Genomic DNA, 22645 nt, shown 5'->3' with positions numbered 1-22645 from the left:
AAGAACTCAGGAGGCGGGGCGCCTGGCTGGTTTAGTCGGAAGAGCGCACTACGCTTGATCTCGGGGTCAGGAGTTCAAGCCCCACATTGGGTGTAGAAATTACTAAAACTAAATAAGAATCCAGGATGTGGACCTGGCTCTGGGTGACTCTAAAGACCTCTCCACTGTTACACGACCCTCTCCCCTGGTGTCTTGCCCCCACCCCCACCTGGTTCTGCCTTCCTTTCCTGGCATCCAGCTGCTTGTTCCAGCACCCCACACACCAACATTGGAATCATGCTGCTGAAATCCTGGGGCGCTTTACCCTGAAGTCAACAGTCAGGCAGGCAGTCGGATGCTTACTCTCCAGGACCATCTCCAGGTTCATTCTCCAGAGCAAGAGAAAGAGCATTACATCTTAAGAACTTCCTGCCTCCTTGGAAATCTGAGTGCTGGATAAAATGTCAGAGATCAGTCTTTCTCACCCACTCACCCGCCGGCACAGTCAGTGTCTCTCGGGGGTGTGAAAGTGATGGTCAGGGTGGCAGCGCAGGCCCTCTCCCCCTTTCGCTGAGAAGAAGCCTGAAGAGGTCTGCCCACCGGCTGGGCTGCCTCGGGGGCCCAGGGCCAGCTCGGTCCTTGGTGACAAACTCAGCACTCTGGTCATCCCCGCTCACCCTCTCCTAAGGTTCCCCACCATGAATCCCCTCCTTGAGGTCACCAGGCCGGGGGTGACCAGCCTCTGTCTGAGCCTTAACTGCCCCCAGGGAGAGGGGCTCCAGCCTCCCCACTTCCCAGCACAGCCCTCACACTCTGAGCTGTTCCAGGCCCTTCTTATTTGGAGATTACATCGCCATCCCCGCTGCTCCCTTCCAGAGTCAGGAGGAGGAGACGTGCGCTGCACGGCAAACCCCGAAAGGGGGGGGGGAACAGCTGTCGCCTCTGCACCCCTGGCCAGGTGGAGGCCGGGAAAGGCAGCTCTGTGCGCCTGGCTCACCGGCGGGCTGGGAGCGGGCGCCTCTGTGCCTGCAGGGCCTTCGGCCCCGCAGCCCTGTTTCCTCATACCTGAGCCTGCCGCGGCCGCAGCGCGCTATTTAAGGCCGGCTCCCGAGAGCTGGCTGTGAGTCACAGCCCGCGCGGGCAGCGGCAGCTCGTGTCCCCCAGCACCCAGCGCGCCGTGGGAAGGGACACTGCCCTCGCCATGGCTTCCCCGGGGCAGATCATCTTCTGGAGGTAGTGTACTCCTCTCTCTCCTGGCCAGCCAAGGGGACAGGGCTGAGGGCTTTGGGGGGTGTGGGGGACTCCGGGGCTACCTGTACCCTTATCTGATCCAGCACGGGGCTGGCCGGAAGCCTGGCCAGACCAGGGCCGAACCGGACCTGACCGAGCGCCACACCCCAGCCGCCCAGGGCCACCTCTTCAGCGTCAGACTGGTTTTCTGCCACGGAGGCCTGGCACCTGCCTGGGCAGCTCTGGAGCAGGGCATGTGGGTGCCAGGCCGAGAACTCCCCGAGACATCGAGGCTCTTGTGGGGCCCCGACCAGGGCGGCATGGAGCTGCCTGCTGGGATGGAAGGGCGCCAGTGACTGGTGATGGGTGGGATGCCGGGGAGCCCGCTCTACGGCCCCACGATGAAGCAGGGGGCTGGGGTGTGACTTCCCAGAATGGCTGCGTAGCCCACACCAACGCCCTCCCTCCACCCCCAGCTCCAGGATGGGGCCCTAGTTCTCCTGGGGGCTCCCTGGAGAGGAGACCCCTGGGGCTGCTGGTGAGAAAGCAGGCCTTTCGGAAGGCCCCTGGGGGCCGGGGCAGAGCAGGGAAGGACACCAACGCAGGAGCTTCGGAGCTTCAGGGGCACAAATGCAGAAGACAAGGAGAGCTGACAGGATGGAGAGCCCAGAGCTGAGAGGAGGGGCGAGCCTAACCCCCCATCCGTGAGGGAAGAAGCCAGCCTACCCCTTACATTTTGCTCCGCTCACGCTCACGCACCTACCTCTAGTTGCCCCTTTTTCCTTGCAGGACATCACTTCCCTTTCTGCAAAGAAAGAGATGGAAAGTGAAGGAAGGGTTTTCCCGAGACGGTTGTTGATTCAATGTCCCTCACAACTCATGATGGTGTTCAGGAAGACAGGAAGGCTGGTACCTGTTGGTGCTAGGGGTTGTTTGAGAGACCGATCCTCTCATTTCTAGGTGTCTTTTCCAGGGAGAGGAAAAGAAGGGTGGGAAGGAGGAAAGGAAAGCTCAGATTAACAGTGAAGTTTGTCAAGAGGCTGAGGGAACATTACTTCCCAGTGGCAGCCTGAAAATTCTCTCCCTTCAAACAAAATGACAGCTCCCTCCCTTGTGTCTGTCTAGAATAACTAGCCCTGCAGCAGGGGTGGGGGTGGGGGGCTCTGTGTGGCCAGTAAGGGTGTTGGGCAGCACTCCCCTTCAAGTGGCCCACAAAGACGCTCTGCTCCAGGGAGGAGCAGCAAGTAGGAGGGCATCCATTGGGGTTTTTCTGTCCTGCGAGAACACCCCAGGAAGCACCGACGTCAGAGGAGCTGGTGTTTTGCCAGCACCTTCCATGTCTATGCCCTGGGCTAGATGCCTTACAGAAGTCTCCTTTGACCCTCACCAGAGCTGGTGAGAGTTCATTATCGCCTCAGAGAAGTTAAGTCATGTGCTCAAGGCCACACAGCGTGCAGGGGACAGGGCAGCATTTAAATCCACTCTACCTAACTCTGAAACCCAAGCTCTCTCCTCTGGGCCAGGCTTGTCCCCACCCCCCTCTGACCTGCCTGTCCCAGCTCCCCCCGCCCCCCTCCATTCCTCCATTCTGGTTCCATAGATGTGAAACACTCCTCATGCAACAAGTGATTCTGTTGTTCCAAAGATGGATGTGTGGGCTTTCTAATAATACATTAAGACCAGCCTGACTGGTTTGGTGGGAGGATTAGCAGGAAGTGGGTGTTCAAAATGCATATTCCCCCACCCTTTAGAGACCAAATGGAATCAACAGAGACTCCCCTTGTCGGCCCCAGCATGCCTCATTAGCTATTCGTGCTCTGCAATTGCAAAGCGATGACAAGCCACAGAGCGGCAGAGCTTTTGTGCAAAGAGGCCACCGGGAAGAGGGTCAGGTGGGCGGGCTCGGTGGGAAACAGGGTCTGGAGAATTAGGGAACCATGCAAGCCCACCTGGGAGAACCCAGTGTCCACTCTCGGCCCTAACAAACCCTCTTTCTTTGCCATAATTTTCTTAATGCATAGTGATTGCTTTTATTGAGGGGATCATGACCGTTGGTGGTGTGGGAGAGCTTATGAGAGCGCCTGGTGGTGGATTGCTCTCTTAAATAATTATCAGAGAGCTTAATACCTTCAAATCTCATGCTCAAAAATGCATGCCACTCAGGGATGGAATACCGATGTGCAGTTTCTACTGTGCCTGACCTCCTTGGTATATTTAAGTACTGTGTGATCAGAATTTTCCTCCCCTCTTCCCATTATAGCTGTCAACAGGAACAGCATTTGCCCATGGAACGTTTGTTGAGTACCTGCTAGGAGTCCAAGGGTGGAAAAGTCATGACTGATGAGGTTGTGGGATATCAGTGAGGTTCGATGGGGTAGAGTCCAGAGCCGACGACCAAGAAAGAATTCTTGAGATGTCTTTGGTGCAAAATTGGTGGTTTATTAAAGCACAGGGACAGGACTCGTGGGCAGAAAGAGCTGCTGCCCCGGGTTGTGAGGGGTGGCTGATTTTATATTAGGGAGTTGGGGGAGGTAAGAAACAGGGAAGTTTCAAAAGGATTTTCATATGTCAAAGAAGACTCACAGGATCCCAGAGGCCTTGCCGTTGTCAAGTTCAGGTTATTTTTCCCTCTAGCAAGGCATTACCATGAAGATAGCTGGGAGCTTCCTGGAGAAATTACACTCTGCACACTTCAAGTATCTGTCTATGGGCTGCAGGTTACAAAGACATTCAATTGTATACATTTCCTTCCGGAAGCTAGGTTATTGATAGCAATGCTTTGTTCTTGTAAACTGCTAAGACATTTTAAACTGAGGGAGACACAAGTCTTGCAAGATTGTGGTCTCTATAGGTTAACTATTTCTTTTTCCTTTAGGGCAGCCAGGAGTGCCTGAGGAATGTCACCTACATCCCATGGGGCGGGGGTTGCAGGGCGTCAGTTTCTGCTTTGTCCTCAGCTTGCCTTCTGTTCCCTCATCAGTGACCCCTGCTCAACATTATGTTCTGGTCAACAGCGTTAACTGAGTACCTGTTCTGTGCTGGGTATTAGACTAAGCAATGGGGTAAAAGCAGCTAAGACACTGAGCGAGTATAGCCTAATGAAGGAGAAGGATTCCCAAACAGATCATTCCGACCTGCTCTTCATAGGTCAAGAGATAATAAGAGCAGGATGCAACAGCAGCACTTCCCTAACCTGGGGCTTTAGGGAAGGTTTCCTGAGCCAGGTGATGGCTGGGTTAAGTCTTGAAGGATGAGTTAGTGTGATCCAGGTAAAGAAGGGTGGGAAGGACACTCTGTGCAGAGGAAAGAATAGAATAGAATAGAACTCATGGACCAACATGGGGTTTTGGAAAGCTACAAGCTACTCTCCTATCATCATAAGAGTATGAAGCATGAGGCAGGGAGTGCCGGGATGAAACAGGAGAGGCAGAGCCAGGTCATGGTAGGCCCTGTCTGCCAGGCTCAAAGTTAGGAGTTTGTTGCTGTGATGAGGAGCCAATGAAGGCTCTCAAGCAGGGGAATCTTGGACGTTTTCATCTTAGGTGGGTTATTCCAGAGGTAGCATGGAGGATGGATATGAGGGCATTGAGCCTGGAGGCCAGGAGAAACAGTAGGAAAACAGTTGCAGTCAGAAGTATAAGGAATAATGAGGACCTGAAGTAGGGAATGATAGCAGGGATCTAGAGGGGAAAATCAATTCCAGAAACGTTTAGAACTTAAAATCAGTAATATATGATAAATGAATGGAGGGTCAGGTAGGGTGGTGCAGAGTAGGAGTAGATGAGGCAAAGGAAGGAGGCTGGAATGCCCCCATGTTTCTGGACTGGACAGAGCGAATAGGGAAGAGTGAGGAGAGATGAGAGTTAACTCTGGTACATGATGAATTTGAGGTTCCCCTGGGACCTCCAGTTGGAGATGCTCAACAGGCAGTGGAAGGCATGAGGCTAAAACCGGGAGAAGTCAGGCCTGGAGATAGTGATTGAGAGTCAATGACTCACAGGCAGGGAATGATCACCTGGGATGTCTTCTAAGGAAAGCACATAGAGAGGGGCAAGGAGGCAGGGATGGAAAACCAACTTTTAAGGGTGGACAGAGAACGATGGGTCAAAGAAAGAGCTGAGAGTACATGGTGGGAGAGGTAGGAAGAGACCAGGATAGACAAGTCTCAGGAATGTCAACAGAGCAAAGTTTCATAGAGGTGCCAGGGCTGGAAGGGTGTCATTACGGCTCAGTAAGGTCTGGTGCTGATAGAGAGATCCAATCCAGACAAAAATAAGGCCTATGCAGCATTTCACCAAAACACACATGGCTTTGCCCAGAAAATGAAGAGAACATCCTGCCAAGTAGACGCTGCACCCAAATGAGGCCAAGAAGGGGCAGGGATGGCTCTGAGGCTAGCCTGAAGACGGGCTCAAGGGTGCATTGAGTGCACACAGTCAGCAGAGAACACCAGATAGCTGTAACATCTGCTAGTTCTCCTTCCTGAAAGCAGAGACACAACTGTAGCAGAAATGAGGCCCAGCTGGCACAGACTTCAAATCTTTATTCTGCTTTCCCTCACTCCATCCTCCTCTCCCTCCCTCCCTCCCTCCCTTCTTTCCTTTCTTCCTTTTCCCTGGATTCTTCATCTATTCTTATTCTGACTCTTCTATCTGAAGTGAGTTCTTTGGAGCATTTAAGACTGGGGGAAATCACTAGCAACAATGGGATTAATGAAGACATGTCAGAGGAAGGAAGTTACTAATGGAGGAGCAGGAATCTTTTTGCCAGAAGAAGGTGCATGAAACACAAAATGAGGGAGGCTAGAACAAGAGCAGCTTAAGGAGCTTTGCTCTGAAGTCTTGGCTTCCCATTGTCCCTGAGTTTTCAAGCTGGTGGCTGGCTCAAACATACCAGACATTAATGGCTAGAGAAAACAGTGCTTGGCAACACAAAGTTTGCCTCACGGGAAAATCATGAAAGGCCTGGCTTGGGGAGGATCTCAGCACAGGCTATGATGATACTTGAAACCCCCTGAGATATGAGATGGGCCCATTGGAAGAAAGACTTAAACAGGTGGCACTTGTGTTCCTGCCCCCATCAGAAGTCCAGCATCTTCTGCACCTGGCACTCTTTCCCCATTTCCAACTCTTACAATGCTACTCCTCTCTTTCGGCATTCAGCTCAAATGGTGTCTTCACTTTGAAGTCTTCCTGAATCTTTCTGGTTGCAATCAATTGCTCCTTTTATGTTCGTTGTTGGCCATGTTGATGGATTTCCGTTCCTGGTGCCCATCTGTTTCCCTCCGTAGGGTTAGCCCCTTGAGGGTCTGCCCTTTGTCCTGTTCACTGTTGTGTGAAGGCAGTGTAGCACCATGGCTACCTATCTGGGCTCTGGAATCAGACTGTCTGGGTTCAAATCCTTCTGTCACCTTGAACACTTACCCCACTGGAATTAGTCTGACTAATTAGCTTCTGTGAGCCTCAATTTCCGTATCTGTAAGATGGGGGTGACAGTATACCTAACGCCTAGGGTTATGTGAATGACATGTGATGATTATATGTCTGGCATATCCTAAGGACTCCATAAATGTTAGCTATTGGTAGAGTCATTATTTGCAATTCTACTATGCCCAATACATGACTAGCTCTCTGTAAAAACATATTAACCTCAACCCCATGACCCCACTGGCCCTCCTGTCCCTTGAACAGATGTTCTCATGAGACTATACTTTGGATAAATTGCCAGTGGGGTCTTCTAAAGACAGTTGACTCTAACAACACTCCGGACAACAGAGTTTTCTAGATTCTTGTTTTGAAAAAAAAAAAATCAAGTCCACCTCACTTTCTATTGTTTATGAGCCTGACACATAATCTGTCTCTCAACCTGAGAATGACCATGGTTTAGAATAAATGTCTGGCTCTACCAGTGTCAAGGATGAAAGCAAATGAGGTGAGTCGGGGAAATCCTTGTGTATACAAACTCAGCATCTAGATCTTCCTCATGAGGCACCGTTGACATCAAGAACCACAGCCTCTAGGGGGCAGTTGGAGCTATGGAGATCTGACCAAGCACTAGGTAATGGTTAACTAGCTAAACCACCCCACACTCCTAATTATCTCCATTTCATAGATGCAATTGTTGAGGCAAGACGACTTGTTCAAAGTCTCCCAGCCAGCCAGTGGCAGGAAGCAACTAGGTCCCACCTAGATCTCCACACTAACTGTTATTAGAAAAGTATCTTTCTAATTAGCTCTGCCTCATCTCCTGCCACTTGAAGCAAAACCCATCTCATCACTGGCAAAACTCACTTCCTCTGGGACAAGTGACTGCCAGTGTTCTTTACCATAGAGGAGGGAGCTGTCCCCAGAACAGGCTAGAGCCTGTGGATTATCAGCCCCTGGTTTGTGTTGTTTCAAGTAGCACACGGCTACTTGAGCTCTAGATGAGTGAGTTAAGGAGAAAAAAGTGACTGAAACTCAGTGAGAATTCATACTTTCAGAGCTTGAAAATTCAGACAGTACACCCCCTCATTTTATTGCTGAGACAGTGAAAATAAATTGTGTGACTTGCCCAAGGGTCATGCAGTTTTAAAAAGTGGGAATAAGAGAGTTCTTTCAATAATCCTATATTGCTCAGTGTGCCTAGCTAAACACTGTGTTGGACCGCAGCCAACCACGATTTACCCAAACAGCAAGGCTCCCTAAATCTGAGAGACCAAAGCTTCCTACACATTAACCTTTGACATATGAAGAAGTAGAAATAATTTTTGTACTAGAATTAAGCTGACCTGTGTTCATATTCTAGCTGTCCACTCCTAGCTGGGTGACCTCAAGTACGTTACTTAACCCCTCTGTGTCTTCATTTCCTTCCCAGACAATTGGGGTTAATAACAGTACCTACCTCATAGAGTTGTTGTCAAGACTAAATGAGTTAACGTACATGAGAGGTTGAGAGCTTCACCCAGCTTGGTTAGCACTTTATGTAGGAGTTACTCTTATTCAATTATTCTCTCCCACTGTTTTTACAGAATAACAAAGTGATTTGGAGGGAGGGAGAGGAAGGACAAATCCAACAGTGGCAGCTGGGTTTAAGGGACCTCAGCGTCTGAATTGTCCTGGGGTTCCAGTCAACTGGAGAGATCTTCTGTTCTAGTCCCTGTTTGGTGAGATATGGGAGCATTCCAGGCCACCTGAGTGGCAACTCACTCTACAATACTCCGAGTTCAGTCTCTGGACAGCAGCAGCAGCACCACCACCTGCGCCTGTTAGAAATGCAAATTATTTCTTGTACCGCTCCCCCCAAGACCCTCTGAATCACAACCTGGGGGTGGGGCCCCATAATGTGTTATTAACAAGCCATCCAGGTGATGCTGACGTGCTCTCAAGTTCCAGAAGCCCTGTAATAGAGTTCTTTCTGTGCGCCTTGATTCCTCGGGGAAAGCACAAGGATTTAATCCAGACAGAGATAAATTTCACTGGGATCATTTATCACCTCACATTCCTCCTTAAGAAATGTTCTAAAGAGGGACAGATGGGTCTTGATGAAAGCAAAGGGAAAAACATGAAGTTTCTGCAGGTAAAAAACCCAAGTCATATTTCTCTTTATATTAGCTTTCCACAATCCCAAGCCATCTGCCTGGAACATTTCAGATTTACTAGCCCATCACTTCCAAATGTATTCCTACTACTCCCAGCATAGCAGTAATGGGAGAAAGGGCAGACGGTTTCCCCACTTTCTTTTTCTGCAGATTTAGAATGAAAAATTTCATAGAATAAAAACCATGAAAGATTTGAGAAAGGGAGAGAGCATCCATAAAATTTAGGGGTATTGAATTGTCTCTTTTAGCTTCCTAAGGGCTCCTCATTGTGCTCTCTCCCACCCCCCACCAAAATGGCCATTTCATACCTTCCTTCTCTTCAGTCCTCTTGCAAGTTCCCCTCCCCCCGCCACCCCGCAACCTCCCGCCCCAGTCTCAGATGATTATTTTGCTGTATCCTTCACTGAGAAAATAGGAGTCAGCCAACAGATATTCCTTCATCTTTCCACTTCCAAAACTACCTGCTATACCCACTTGTGCCCCTTTTTTCTGGCTCCCTTCCTGGTAGGATGAGTCCAGCTCCTATCAGAGGGCAACCCCTCTGTGCCCTGGATCCATGAGATCCATGTGATCTTGCCAGCTGCTTGAGAACACCTCCACCAGCCAGCATCCGCCGTCCTCCCTCTTCTCCTCTTGTATACCTGTCAGCATGCAGCCCACAGTCAGTGTTCGCTATCTTCGAGGGGAAACCCTCTCTCAGCTTTACAGCCTCCCAGCTCCCACCCCATGTCTCTTTTTCCTTCTCAGCAAACTTGCTGAAAGGGCTATCTGGAGTTACTGATCTGAGATTCATGGCATCATGTAGGGAGTACGATGTGGTTCCTAGCACAGACTGGAGCCAGGCTGCCACTTTCTAGCCATGTGGCCTTGGGCAAGTTATTTATTCTCTCTGTGCTTGGATTCCTCATCTGTAAAATGAAGATGATATTAGAATCTGCATAATAATATTGACTGAGAATTATGTGAATACATATAAAGCATTTAGCAGTACCTTATTGTAAACCGTGATTTTGTTCCCACTATACCAAGGTATTGCTCCTGTCAATGCCAAACTTAATGTTGATTTCTCTGTTCCTATTTTCACAACAGCATTCAATGCAGATGTCCCACTACCTACTTCTTGATTTCTTTTCTTGGTTTCCATGATACTACACTCTCCTGATTCCACCCCCCCTTCCCCTGTGATACTGGTATGGTTCACCTCTGCTTGAGGTTCACCTCTTGGGGTTCACCTCTGCTTCTCTATGCCTGGTCTTCATCTGGGGATCCTCTGCTGCCCCATACAACTGGAAACCAATCCAGGTCTTCCTCCGGGGAACCTGCTCGGGTATGAGGTCTTTCATTCATTTCCTATATTTGATGATTGGTTCTACTCTGCTAAAAATCCTCAGCGTCCAGAAACAAATTATAATGGTATAGGGACAATTATCCTTTAAAGGGGCTGGCATGAGCTTCAGGGTTGGGATAAAGTCCCATAAGGATGCTAGGGTAAGTCGTATACTAGCAAGTGCTACATAGGAGGATGACCATATTGGACCACCCTTCCTGGAAACAGCCTCAATGCCTAGCAGGATTCCCCCATCTGCCTGTTTCTCATTCTGCTCAACCCATTATCCTGTCACATCAGAGCATCATGGAGTCCAAGCAAAATGCACGATTCAAACACCTAATAATCTCTGTGTTTAAGTACCTAAGACAGTCACTCCGAAAGTGACGCTGAAGGACACCAATACTGCAACAGAATATTCCCCAGAAGAGCTCTGTAGTCAAGCAAGTTCGGAAGCGTTGAATATGACTAGGTTGGACCATACGAAATTGGCAATGTTCAATTGTTCCCCACCTACAGAAATGGTAATTTCAAAAGGTTCAACCTAAAATGTGCTCTTCTGGGACATTCACTTAGGTGTATTAGCACATTAAAGTCCTAAAGGTAAAGAAATCTGTTGGATTGTGATTGGTGCAATGTTATGAAAATGTAATCCTTTTAAAAATAATACTTATTAATAAACATCAGGACACACTTTGGGAATCTAGGGGCCAGAGTAATTAGGAAAGAACAGAAGTCATGAATAGAAAAAAGCACATTAATGTGAGCCTGGGAGCAGCATCCAGGGCTGCACAAGTGCACGGAGGAAAAGAGCAGGCTGGTATTTTCCATTCTGGGAATGCCCGCCCATCTTTGATACCAAAGTCATATTTTTCAGACCTTCCCCTCATACAGTAATTCTTCCCTGATTAACCTTCTTCTAAATAGACTATTTTGTAACTGACCTCTGCCCTTTTCCCCCTCCTAAAGTATAGGGAGGATTCATGAGGTGACATCAGTGGCTAATCTCATATTCCTCAAATGACAGATACTAAATAAACATGGGTATTATTTTGACTACCCTCTCATTATTATAATTATTAATTAGTTCATCTTTTCCAGGTATTGTCATTGTCCCAGTTCATAGGTGTTCATCTAATTTGCTTACAACTGTGAGGTGAGTTCAGCCAATCTGGATGTGGGGAGGAGTCCCAGCCCCAGCTGCTGGTGCCTCAAGGAGCATCTCACATATGCTCTGTAAAGAACATGGGCACGTAGCCAGATTTGAATTTGTTTCTCTCTAGGCACTAGAGCCAAATGTCCATGAGAGAGAATGAAATTGTTGGACAGCGTAGATTCAGAGAGAGGAGAGTGAGACACAGGCTTGGCCATGACTAAATACTCAGTGTTTCCGCCCTCCCCACCCCCATCCCACTGTCTGGAGTTCTTCCCCTGAGAGAGCCTTTAACAGGCTTCTCTGTCATTCATATGCTACCTAATGGTCATCACTGTGGCAGACCCTCTGTGGAGTGACTAGGCATTTTGACATCAGTCAGCCCCTGTGGTCATCTAGCAGGTGTTAAGTGCAAGGAGTTATTATCCAAAACTTCTGGGGAAGTGGAGGATGAGAGTTGATAGGGTGTGGTTTCCCTGTGAGAGCAGAGAGTTCATTAAAGTTGTTAATTGTAGCCTGGAGGGACTTAAGTGACATTGAACGGGGCCCTGACAGTTTTGGGTCCTGCGATGGAAGACAGTGTCCAGAGTGAGCATGCTTACAAAAGAAATGCTTAACCTGTTAGGGGCATGGCTACAAACATTCAATTGCCAGGAGGGTAAAAACGAGACTTTTTGATTTCTCATGATGTAAGTGAAAACAAAGCCTTTGACTTAGGGATGCTGAAAGAGCAAACCCAGATAAGCCTTGAGCAGGCCACGTCATCTTTCAGAACCTCACATCTCATTTGTCTCCTGCCTGTAAAAGTCAAATGATCTTCATAATACTTGGAGATCTCTGAGAGCCGCCGGAAGGGAAGGGGCATGGACATTGCTACTTCTCTTCAGCTGCATGATAGATGGGAAGCGGGTGGGTTTTAGAACCAGAGGGGCCTGACTTGACTTCCCTTTCCAAATCTATATTGTGTAATATGCCAGTCACCTAATTTCCCCTGTTAAGCAAGGACAATAAATGGACCTCCCCAAACCGCCCTGAAGATCAAAGGTGATAAGGCACAATAGCTGATCATGACAGTGACATTGACGGCAACACTTAGCTGTCTTGCGTTACTTGACATGTCTACGTCTTTAATTAGAAGCTGTATCACCCTTTTGAAGAAGATAACTTTTAAAAAACACTAAGACCCATACACTGTGGTCTTTAAAAAATAGGCAGGGGCGCCTGGGTGGCACAGCGGTTAAGCGTCTGCCTTCGGCTCAGGGCGTGATCCCGGCATTGTGGGATCGAGCCCCGCATCAGGCTCCTCCACTATGAGCCTGCTTCTTCCTCTCCCACTCCCCCTGCTTGTGTTCCCTCTCTCGCTGGCTGTCTCTCTGTCGAATAAATAAATGAAAAATCTTTGAAAAAAAAATAAAAAATAGGCAGAAGTATTAAAAGCAATGGTTATACACGTTCTATCTTCCATTTCCTTTTGGGTCCAGCTTTCAAAGAGTCTGTCCTTGTTAGGGTTGTAGCCCCACATTTTGGATCTCTTGGAGACAACTTACATCAATTCTGGCGTTGGCCTTCTTGTGAGATCACCTTACAGTCCCACTACCTTACAATCATGGCCTCCAGTATTGTCAATACGATGCTACAAGTTCTGCATACATTACTGATTAATTTAACAAATATTTATTGATCATCTATTTTGTACCTGGCACCAGAGATCCTAGGGTTACAGTCATGTACCAGGTGTAGGGCCTAACGTCATTCAGAGTACAGATGAGAAGAAGAGACAGAACTAAGCGCACAATTATAATACAGTAGTCTATATGCCACTGCAGGCCAGTTTCAGAATACTTTGAAATCAACTTCTAATCCAGTGTTGGTGGTAGTGATTGTGGCGGATGGTTAGAGAGACTTTTTGAGGGAAGTGGCTTCTGAATGGGAATTCGTGAAGCAAGGAAAAGTGGGAAGAACATCCAGGCAAAATACAAGGCCTATGACGTGGGGCAGGATGGGTGACACGTGGGAAGGCACAGCAGGGACCAGAGTGGCATCTGGAGAGACCAGCATGGACTAGATTTAACCCTCTCGACAGTTGAAGAAGTTGGCTTTTATCCTCCCGTTTTGCAGCTGAGTATATTAAGGCTTAGGGTGCTGTGAGAAAGTGAAGGGAGATGTCTGGGGGAAAGACTAGAAGATGTGCAAAACCAGCAGAGGAGATCAAATCACTTTTGAGGACAATTTTCAGATGAGAGGAGAGATGATGAGGTCAAGAAGCCTTTGGTCAATGGTAGACCCTGTGAGGCCCATTACTTATATTTTCTGCAAGGGATCATAAATTTCACACTTAAACATTATCACAACTGTTGAATATAATATATGCAAAGGGAATCGAAAATAGAGTCTAGATCTATCTGCCTCCAAAGTCTATACCCTTTCCTAGTTTAGAAAGAAATCTAGCTTATTTTTAATGCTAAGAATAAGTGGTTGGAGCAGCTGGGGAGGTCAGGATGCCCAGGGTGGTGGCAAGGTGACTCTTACAAGGCCAATCCCTTTAGGTCCAAGGGCTTGATGGCTGAATAACTATGTCAAGAGCCCAGCTCCCCAGGAGCCTCAGGGCCAAAATCCCAAATGCCATGTTCCAGGGCCTTTCTTTAAAAGCCCTTTGAAGTAAAACTGTAAGTGTCAGTAAAGAGGGATATTGATATGAGAAGGAGGTGTTTTGATACTGCAAAGCTATCAGGTTCTTGGCCCTTTCTAGGCACTAGAAGGACATTTTTCCTTACAGACCCCCCCAACTTCTGTGCTTAAACTTAGGAGAAGACTAAAATTTTGAAAGTTTTGGGGAGCCTGGCTGGCTCCGTAGGTGGAGCATGCGACTCCTGATCTTGGGGTTGTGGGTTCAAGTCCCACACTGGGTGTAGAGCTACTTAAAAATAAAATCTTGAAAACAAACTTTGAAAGCTTTTGACCATGACCAAAACTGGGGTGGGGGGTGGAGATAAATCTGGCTGTTTTCTCATATTTCCAGGTTAACGTTTTCTCATAGACAAATTCCTAGATCAACAAAATCCTCAACTTTCATAGAATTAGCAAATAGGTAATTATAGTTGCCCTAACACTGGCCCCAACATGTTCCATTTATTCTAATAAAGGTGTTATATGAATGTAAATGCTAATTTTCCAAGGCAGAAAATATGGGGCCTAGAGGAGAATCTGTTTAATATGTGTGTCGAGGATCCTGCTAGCTTCCCCGTTTCCTACCCTTAAGGCAAGTGCAATCATAAAGAAGTGAGTTGCAAGATGGTGGGCTTTCACTGGCATTCCCCAAAGGTGCCAAACTGACGAGGAAGTGTTTTTTTGTTTATCTGAATATTCTGGGGGGCTCCTGGTGCTGCTGCCCACATGGGCTTCCTGGAACTGAGGCTGTTCTCGAACCATCTCGAACCATCTCGAACCACGTTATGACCACAACTGCTCCCTTAAAATGAAGGCAAACCAGTTCTGTGTAACTTCCAGCCCGTATGCACTGGGTTCTGGCTCTGACTCTACAAGTGCAAACCACTGACCCACGAAACTGTTTTCATTGTTTCTGTTACAAAGGCATCATGAAAGAAAGCCTGTTTGCCCACCATCTAAAAAACAGGTCAAACCTAAGGAAAATAGTGTTTTCTTTGCTAAATGTGTTTTCCTTATTTGTTTTACAAATGCAATGTGGGATTAGTGTGGAATAACCACCGCTATTATGTCCTTTCAGTCTTTTCCCTCAGTATTTGTATTTAATAAATGATATCATACAATGCATATTATTTTAGATATTTCCAGGATGCCCGGCTGGCTCAGGGGGTGGAGTGTCCAACTCTTGATCTCGGGGTCGTGAATTTGAGCCCCAGGTTGGATGTGGAGATTACATTAAAAAATAAAATCTTAAAAAAGAAACTACTTTCTATTTACTGGTTTTGGGAACATGTCTCATATAAATAAATATTCTTGGGTGATGTGATTCTTTACAGCTACATAGTACTGCCTCTAATGATGAACCTTAATCACTCACCCAGCTCTCTGTTCTTAGACATGTAGGCGCTTTCAATGATTTGCCCACAATTACTATGTTAATTTTAACTAACCCTTTAGTTGCCATCCTTGGGAGCGCATCCCTTTGGTTCTTTAGAATGAGTTCTTACAAGTAGAATTACTGGATGGAAACTCACTAGGTACATTGTAAGCCTTCTGATGCACATGGACAAATTGTCCCCCTCTCCTTACCCTAAAGTTTGCACCAACTCACACCCCTACCAGCCATCTAGACTCCCCAGAATAATAGTGTCTATATAGGCCTTTTCCAGGACCAGCACTAAACCCTTGCCAGTGTTTTGAAAAGGAAAATGGCAAATTTTGTATCTAATGTTCCCACTTTCTCCATTTCAGAGGATTTCTTTTTCATGCCTTAGCCTCCTTCTTAATTTGCCAGCCAACCCTACTCTCAGTAAAGTAACTAATACACTCATTTACACCCAGGTCTCAGTGATTAATGAGATTAAATATTACAGGATACATTTTAATCAGTAACAAAACCGAAGGGCTAAATTTCTAATAGCGTTTCACTTTATTATCAAGCTAAACTTCAGAGAGATTGTGGAGTAGAGAAAGCCCCAAAGGTAGTAAAACAGAGGGTCAGCTGTTCCCCTTACTCCCAGGGCTGCCCTTTGCAGAGCCTCTGTTATGGAGTGACAGAGGAAACATGAAATATTCACAGCCTCTTCCTTCTCTACCCAAACCCTCAGGAAAATCTTGGGTGTTTTCTGCTAAATCTCCCCACCTCCAGCTCATAATGATGAATTCAGTGGAGTAAACCCTGCACAGAACACTGAGCAAGGTCTAAGACAGAGGACAGAGGATTTGCTGGTGAGAATGGACTTAAAACTATGAGGGAGAAGAGACCAGGGAGCAGACTTCAGAGAGAGCTTTGGGGAAATTTCAAAAAAGAAAAGCTTGGGTGAGCTAATAAGAAGGATAGCAGTTGCAAAAGAGGATTTTTTTTTTTTTAAGAAGTTTGCTGTGCATTGTCCCTGTAATGCTTTTGATGTTTTCCTAGAGGTCCAATGGCTTCCATGAAAGTTTTCCATTGGGTTGGTATTTCTTTGATGGTGACACTGTCAAAAACTAGACCACAGGATATTTGGGCTCTCCATAGGTTATAATGAGATCATGTCTTTAGGGGCACCTGGGTGGCTCAGTCAGTTAAGTGTCCGACTCTTGATCTTGGCTCAGGTCTTGATCTTGGGGTCATGAGATCAAGCCCCGTGTGAGGCTCCACATGGAGCCTACTTTAAAAAAAAAGATTAAAAAAATCATGTCTCTGGAGCTAGACAATATTTATGCAGAATAATAAAGACCTGATTTGTAAATGTGTATTTATATTTAGCTACTAATTTTAATTTTTCATATAAAATCTTTCCAAAAAGGTTATTTGAGGAGAGATAATCCTGAAATAAAATATGGACTGCCATCCAGTTGGGCTGCCTCGTGGACATATTTTGGCTCGGCAGAAGAAGAATACGTGCCAAAAGCAGACCAGCTCAGTTTGGTATTTATCAAATGCCTAGGATGAGTCAGGCACTATGTCTGACACTTAGGGGAATAAGTGTGACTGATATATTGATTCAGCATGACCAGTAGGTTAAATCAAAGCGAAATTTTATTTTTATCTCTCTCTGACCTTCTAAAGTGCATTCAGTAGGGAAATACATGACAAAACTTCCGAAGGCTCCGATGAAAACTTGGCCTCTCCTCCAGTGGGTTCATGTCCCCTTAGCCCCTGGTCCCGGGAAGGTGCACTTCTCACATGACTCAGTGCTCAGGTCCCCTCCCCCCGGTATTCCTACTGGTGAAGACTCATGATGACTCGAGGCTATCTGGCCTGTTGGACAAACACATGTATCCCTTGCCTCGTACAAGAGCAAATGACCTCCAAATGCAGCCCTGTGTTCCTTCTGTCCCCCATCCCCCCCACCTGAACCCATCTCTGTCTCTTTCTCTCTCACTGACCTGTTGTAGACCACATCAAATTTCTCAAGTATGATTTAGGGTCTAGCTCATGGTGTCACCAGCACAAGACAAGGTTGTGCTTTGTGCATCGGAGAAGGGGAGGAGTTATGTCCTCAGAAAGAACTTCACAAATTTTCTCTCCCTACTCTGAGCCCCTGTTATATCCTTCATCTGATTGAGGTGTCTTGGAATTATGGAACTGGCTGTCAAAGATCCCCTTTTAAAAATCTGCACAGTGGCGTGGGATCTTGCTTCGGTATGCGGTATCGATTGTATCTTGGAATCCCAGCTGAAACTTTAAACTTAACATCCTATTACTCAAAAAGAAAAAGAGACAGTGCCTGTTATTGAGAAGTTTGGAGGAGAACAAAGGAGACACACACGTGTAAACAGATCGTTTCAATTTGATGTGATAAGCATCGGGATAGAAACAGGTACCGGGGACAGCTCCTGATGCGTATTGTCACCACTTTCCCTCAAACATCTGAAGGAAGGCCATATGAAAAAGAATGAGGAGTCCCTGTGACTTACAAGGGAGCTCAAATAATGTGGTGTCTTCCTGGGAACTTGGTGCTTCCGAACAAAAGCTACCGAGGTGTCCCCTCGTTGCCCGAGTGCCTGGGGAAATGAAAAGATTACAGGTTTGAGTAATAGTGTATAATTGGTTACAGTGGATAGGAAAAGGATCCTTTTTCTAAGAGTTTGAAAGGAGGCCCGGAAATCTTGGCAGCCAAATGTAAAAATAGTAATCCTCTCTGAATCTGCCTTGAGGTAACGTGGGCACAGGACAGGTTCTGGGCCAAGGCTGCTCTGATGCGTGTCACTGCCGTGCTCCTGGCTCCGTGGCATCTGTGAGCGTGTAGAAGACAGCTGCACAACACAGCCCTGGCTACTAGGAGAGGAGAGGAAAAATAAGGGGCGCTGTCCACTAAAGCTACCTTCTCATTCTCTGCACGCTATCTCCCCTCCAGTTCTTTCTTTTCCTTTGCGATAAATAGCTCATTGCACTTTCTCAGCCCCCAAGCCCAACCCAGAACCTGGCATTACAAAATTGTCAGGAAAATACTGAATAGCTAAGAATGAGCTTACTCCTCTAAGGTTGCTGAGGCAGGGGGAAATGGCGCTGTGACCAGTTAGGGCCTCAACTGAAGTGTATGCTGCTGAGCCCAGAACCCTAGAGATGTCCCATCCAGCTGCCTAAACAGGTTCAATCCACTTCCCACATGGAGAGGACCCTACCATGGCCACCAAGGCCACCGGCCTGTTATACTTTATGTTGTGTTACCTATTGTCCCTCCAAGTCATTGACAGAGCCCAGAAATTCAAGTAGTTATGAATCTAAACTACCCCTTTCAGACCTCTCACACATGTCAAACCACCGTTCCCATTTTTGGAAGGATCACACCCCCAACCAGAGACCATTTTGGGGCAATGAAGCAGCATTTCATGCCCAGGGTATCCCTGACCCCATTAGACTCTGACTTCTCTGGCAGGCTCTGGAAACCTCCTCCAGGAGAATGTGGCTGGTTTTCACTGGGAAACCTGGCCGGATGGAGAAGTTCCAACATCCCCACCAGTCATCCCTGCCTCTTGTCCTCTGGGCCCCCTGTCTGCGTTGTCCCATCCCCACGGCCATCCTAGGTTTCTCAGCCCTGGTGGCCACTGGAATGGTCCTATTTGACTGAAATGTGAGAGACTGTTTCTGTCCTTGGTTTGGATAAGATATGCCTAGAAAGGGAGAAGAAACTAAAAAGCCATTGTAAATCCAAAACTAACAAGGCTAGTTTCATATCCTGACTTCTGAAATCTAAGTCAAGCTAGATATGGCTGGTGCAGCTTTAAGGACTTTGGCATTACTTCCTTTTCTCATCTCTATCTAGCCTTGTGAGAAACTAAGCTAATCAATTTCTAGACCAAGGGGAATCGGGGAGGCATTTCTCCCAAGCCTAGTAGGATTCTTGGTCCTCAACAGAACCTGCTTCTAACTGTCTGCAGGAGACCTTCCTCTCCTGACTCCACCCTCCACCCCTTTGGCCTGGAAAACAACGCAGTTCGTATTCACCATCACACTGCTTCTTCACATGGGCCTTGGTCTCTTGGGAGAGGAAAGGAATATAATATTTTTAGAGCCTATCCTACAGGTGTTACATACTCAGTAAAGAAAGGTGCCAAGCAAAGAAGGTAGTTCCCTCCCTAGCCTTCAACTATTTCTCCCTCGAGTTCAGAGCATTAAAAAGCTGGTAGTGGGACCCACTAATGTCCCACCAACCAACGGGTCATTCAAAGTACAAGAAATATGAAACCTTAACAGAAACGTGTACATGACTTAAGATTAAAAACGCTTCCTTCCAGTTTTCCTGGTTGGAGGACAAACTGAAACTTAACTTTGATCTCTGCTCCCATTGTGAGTGTTGGTTGGGGGGTGGGAGGGACAGGTTGCCATTCTGGCTGTGCTCATACCACGAGGTCATGCTCATGAAGAGCCCAGGGCCGCCTGGGCTTTAGGTGCTGCCCAATAAGGTTTGCTTTGACCCATCTCTTGAAATTCTGATAGCTTGGACCCCTGGACAGCAAACTTTTTTCTGTCACTTGTTTCTCTAACTTGTTCAATATTGCCTGAAACGAATTCTCTGGATGACCATCAAGACTGATTTTCCCCACAGCAGAGGCATAAATCATGCTTTTCAGTGTTTGTAGCATCATCTGTAAGTCTGTCGATTGGGCATGAAGCCTTCTTGTTGGCTGCCATGTTCTCTCCATATCCTACCTGCTGGGCACTAGGGCTATACTCGCATTTCCTGTTCTTCTAGCACTTTGAAGATACCAGGCCATCATTTTTCCAGCATCCCTTGTGACTTTGGAATGCAAGCTATTAGTTTGTCATTCCTTTCTGGCTAATCTGTCTTTTCTCTGTTACTGCTTTTAAGATCATTTTGGTCTTTGCTCATCAGTTGCATTATGAAGTGTCTTGTAGCATTTATTTACCCGACTTGAGATTCACTGAGTTTCCTGAATCTGAAAATTGGGATCTTCATAAATAAAAAATATGCAGCCTTTTTATCTTCAGATATTGCTTCTCTCTCTCTCTCATTCTTTACCTCTGATCAGATATATGTTGAAATTTCTTATTTTGGTCTTGGTGTGTCTTACCCTCTTTTCCATATTTTTCATCTCTTTGTTTCTCTATATTGTATCATGTGTAATTCTTCTGCTTAACTGAGTCTCCCCTCTGTTGTATGCATTGTAACTCAATTTGTTTCAGAGCTTGAAGTTTCAATGATTTATTTTCCATTTCTAGACGTTCTGTTTGGTTGTATTTCAAACCTTTATCTGGTCAGATTTTGTCGCTTCCTCAAGCTTCCTATCCCCTCCTTCCTGCATTTGAACACATTGAAAAGCCTTATTTTATATTCTGTACTCCATGGTTTCAATATCCGAAGTCTTTTCGTTCCAAATCTGGGCTGCTTGTTTCTACCAATTCTTGTTCATGGTACCTTTTTCCTTGTGATTTTTTATTATGAGCTTATATATTTGGGGGAATTTCACCTGCTGAAATCCTTTGAGGCTTGGATGGAGAGCACCTGTCTTCAGAGAAGGTTTGCTTTTGCTTCTATGAGGCATTGGCCTGTTAACAACGAGGAACCCTTTCCATTTGATTCTTGGTTTAGGTTCCTTAGGCACCAGAGGCCTCGTGAGATCAGGCCTCAGACCTGTGTGACAACTGGCTGGTATACTCACCATCTCAGTGTAGCACTGTTTTCTCTTCCCCCGAAACCAAGACCAAATGAGGTGGTCACCCTTTGGAGGATTGGGGCGTCCTGGCTTATGTGAGTCTTCAATTCAGAGTCCCCAGCTTGTGTGGCCCCTTAGCCTTGTCTCTGCCTTCAGCACAGCTCTTAAGATGGAAACTTTTGGCCACTAGAAGGCACGGACAGCCACTGTGTGCAGCGCCCTCCTACCTGCTGGATTCATGAGTGTCCTTCGTTTCAGCCTCTGCAAACTTCTCCTACTCTGCCAGCAAAACCAGGGTTCAAAAAACATGTGCGTGGTTTGGGGGTTGATTCAGCGTGTAGAGCATTTTTAAAGTAAGATTGTTATTTTTTAAAGGGTATTTATATCCACTGTTGCTAGAGATTGAAATTTTTGTTCCTTTTTCCGGTAGAGGGACACCTCTATTTTGTAAATCATTGGTAGAGAGAAATGACTGAAAGGACCCAAGTTTAACAAGTGATCAAGCACAGCTGTTATCAATTAATTCCATCTCCACATTTGCTTCCTGTACCCCCCACCCCTGACTCCCGCCAACCAAGTCTTCTCCTGTTTCCAGCCCTCCCAGGCACTGTGTTAGAATTCATGGCACCAGCAAGATTTCATAGACCCTAATTTTTAAAAAGATTATCTTCTTTTAGAGAGGAATATAAGTGATAATTTCTCCCATAAAAGGCTGCTCGAAAGTTAAGACTGCATTAGTTTCCCTTAGTAACACAGCATGGGTGTTTGATTTATTCATTAATTCAACAGCTTTTAAGTACTATGCGCTAGGTACTCTGAGGGAAGCCTTCTCTAAGGCAAAGCATTTATTCAACAAACATTTATTAAGTCCCTACCATGTTCTAAGAACTGGAAGAACAGCAGGAATAAAACACAGCGGCAAGAAACAGCCTGGCATCTTTAGGGCCCCAAAGTAGTTTAGAAGAGTTGAAATGTGGAGCTAGGGGGCCAGAAATGGGGCAAGAAATGGAATGAAGTATCCGCACATTTATGTAAATTCTTGAGCTTGTATTTATGTTTGAACTTTTTAAAATCTCAGAATTCATATACGGTCTTTACTTTTTATGCTCAAATCGATATTTTATATTTAGATTTAAATTTTAAGCTTTTACTAAAATACAGTGTTTGAATATGTAAAAGTCTAGACCAGAAGATAAAACAGAAATGTTGTGTTTCATACTAGCGCTGTAACTAATTAATCCCCGGGTTAGTGCCAAGCCCTGGGCTAGGCATGGTTTAGGGGGGTCCACAGGGTCTGAGATGGGAGTTGGGGGTGGGTACAGAAGAACACAACAGAACCTTCTTGCATGGAGTATCAGCCTGGGAGTTCCGACCTGGGGGAACGCAGGAACCGTGAATCTACAGGAGAAAGCTGAGACCAAGGCCTTGGAAGTCAGGCTGGAGCAGGGGAAAAAGACCAAGCAGCAGAGTCTGAAATCACAAGGAGGCCTTAGGTTCAAGCCCAGCTCCAGGACACAAGCAGGGTGCAGATTCTGGGCTGGAAGGCCAAGGAAACTTTCTTTGTGTCTGTTACAGATGAACAGGCTCACAGAGAAGTTTATTTTTTTTT

The 22645-nt window shown here is 46.4% G+C and overlaps 1 protein-coding gene across 1 annotated transcript in view; it reads left to right on the top strand.

Annotated features, from left to right (window-relative positions):
- The first annotated feature begins 1048 nt into the window (after window positions 1–1048).
- The window catches only part of VTCN1 (V-set domain containing T cell activation inhibitor 1), a 67514-nt gene continuing 45917 nt past the window's right edge, over window positions 1049–22645 (top strand). The window contains exon 1 of the mRNA XM_034654175.1: window positions 1049–1212. Coding sequence (XP_034510066.1) covers window positions 1181–1212 — 32 coding nt within the window. The 5' untranslated portion in view covers window positions 1049–1180. The remainder of the gene's footprint in view (window positions 1213–22645) is intronic.

The sequence above is a fragment of the Ailuropoda melanoleuca genome, chromosome 2, assembly GCF_002007445.2.
Source record: "Ailuropoda melanoleuca isolate Jingjing chromosome 2, ASM200744v2, whole genome shotgun sequence".
NCBI classification, from domain to species: Eukaryota; Metazoa; Chordata; class Mammalia; order Carnivora; family Ursidae; genus Ailuropoda; species Ailuropoda melanoleuca.
The sequence above is the reverse complement of the archived record's forward strand: the minus strand, read 5'-3'. Positions and strand labels throughout refer to the sequence as shown.